We start from the raw sequence: 1,234 nt of genomic DNA, 5'->3' as shown, positions 1-1,234 counted from the left end.
CCAGGCTGGGGCCCCAGGAGGGTGTGCGAGACCGCGTGAGGCCCCCAGGCAGAGCCCCGGGGTCACCTTCAGCGTCAGCAGGATGCTCAGGAACTTGGCCCTGTCCCCCACCAGCATGGCGTTGCTAATGATGGGGATCTTCTCCTTGACCAGGTTCTCAATGGGGACTGGAGGCACGTTCTCGCCGCCGGCAGTGATGAGCAGCTCTGGGAGGAGACGGGGCTCAGCCAGGAAGGGGTCCCAGGGCAGCAGCCCCACCCCCGCCCACAGACAGACAGATGGACAGATGCTGGCTGGGGTGGCATTGCTATGGCATGTGGGCCAGGGTTTCTGGTGAGGGGGCACGATTGGGGCACACAGGAAGCTTCCCCCCACCCCCCCGCCCCGCCCCACTCCCAGCCAGCCCCAGACCTTTGATGCGTCCAGTGATGTAGAGGAAGTTCTGCTTGTCCATGCGGCCCAGGTCCCCCGAGTGCAGCCAGCCCTCCTCGTCGATGGCCTCCATGGTACTGTCCACCCTGTCCAGGTAGCCCATGAAGACGTGCCGGCCCCAGAAGCAGACCTCGCCGATGCCCTCTTTGTTCTGCTTGTACAACATATTCTTGCAGCCGCTTAAGATCTTCCCACAACTGCAAGGGTACCGTAGGGACGTGGCATCAGGTCCCTGCCACCACCCCGCCCCACCACCCACCCACCCAGGTCCCTGCTGTGAACCATAGCCAGCTCCCAGCCCTGTGTGCCAGGAGCCCCGGTGGCTCAGGCACGGGGTTTGCTAGTGGCCAGGAGGGCAGTTCAAAGCTCCTCGCCAACCCCCGCCCCCCAAAAAAAAGAAGTCAAGGCTGTCTGCGCCCCCACCGGTGCCCAGATGGGGATGCCCTCTGCACAGAACGCCCGAGTCGGAATGGGGCCGGGCCAGTCCCGCCCCCCAGCCCCAGTGGCTCAGCGGGGTTTGGGCAGGCACCTGAGGACTCGGTAGTTCTCCGAGCTGCACATGGTGTGTGGGCCCGAGCTCTCGCTCATGCCGTACAGCTCGAAGACGGGGATGTCCAGGCTGAGGAAGAACTCGGCCGTGTCCTGCGTGAGGGGGGCTGCCCCGCTGATGAAGAGCCGGCAACGGTCCAGGCCCAGGGCGACTCGCACCTTGTTGAATACCAGGGCCTTGGCCACGCGGTAGCTCATGGGCAAGTCGGATACCCTGCAGAGACCAGCGGGTCAACGGCCCCAGAGCCCTGCC

At 65.2% G+C, this 1,234-nt stretch overlaps 1 protein-coding gene across 1 annotated transcript in view; it reads right to left on the bottom strand.

The window, feature by feature from the left end:
- ACSBG2 (acyl-CoA synthetase bubblegum family member 2) overlaps positions 1–1,234 on the bottom strand; it is a 50,050-nt gene that overhangs the window by 4,090 nt on the left and 44,726 nt on the right. Inside the window, exons 11-13 of the mRNA XM_004714243.3 lie at positions 962–1,195; positions 412–629; positions 67–206 (exon numbers count right to left, since the gene is read on the bottom strand). Coding sequence (XP_004714300.2) covers positions 67–206; positions 412–629; positions 962–1,195 — 592 coding nt within the window. The remainder of the gene's footprint in view (positions 1–66; positions 207–411; positions 630–961; positions 1,196–1,234) is intronic.

This window comes from Echinops telfairi, unplaced genomic scaffold, assembly GCF_000313985.2.
Source record: "Echinops telfairi isolate 266 unplaced genomic scaffold, ASM31398v2 ScPeMD7_7459;HRSCAF=8497, whole genome shotgun sequence".
Lineage (NCBI taxonomy): Eukaryota > Metazoa > Chordata > Mammalia > Afrosoricida > Tenrecidae > Echinops > Echinops telfairi.
Note: the sequence above shows the minus strand (reverse complement) of the source record. Positions and strands in the feature narration are given on the sequence as shown.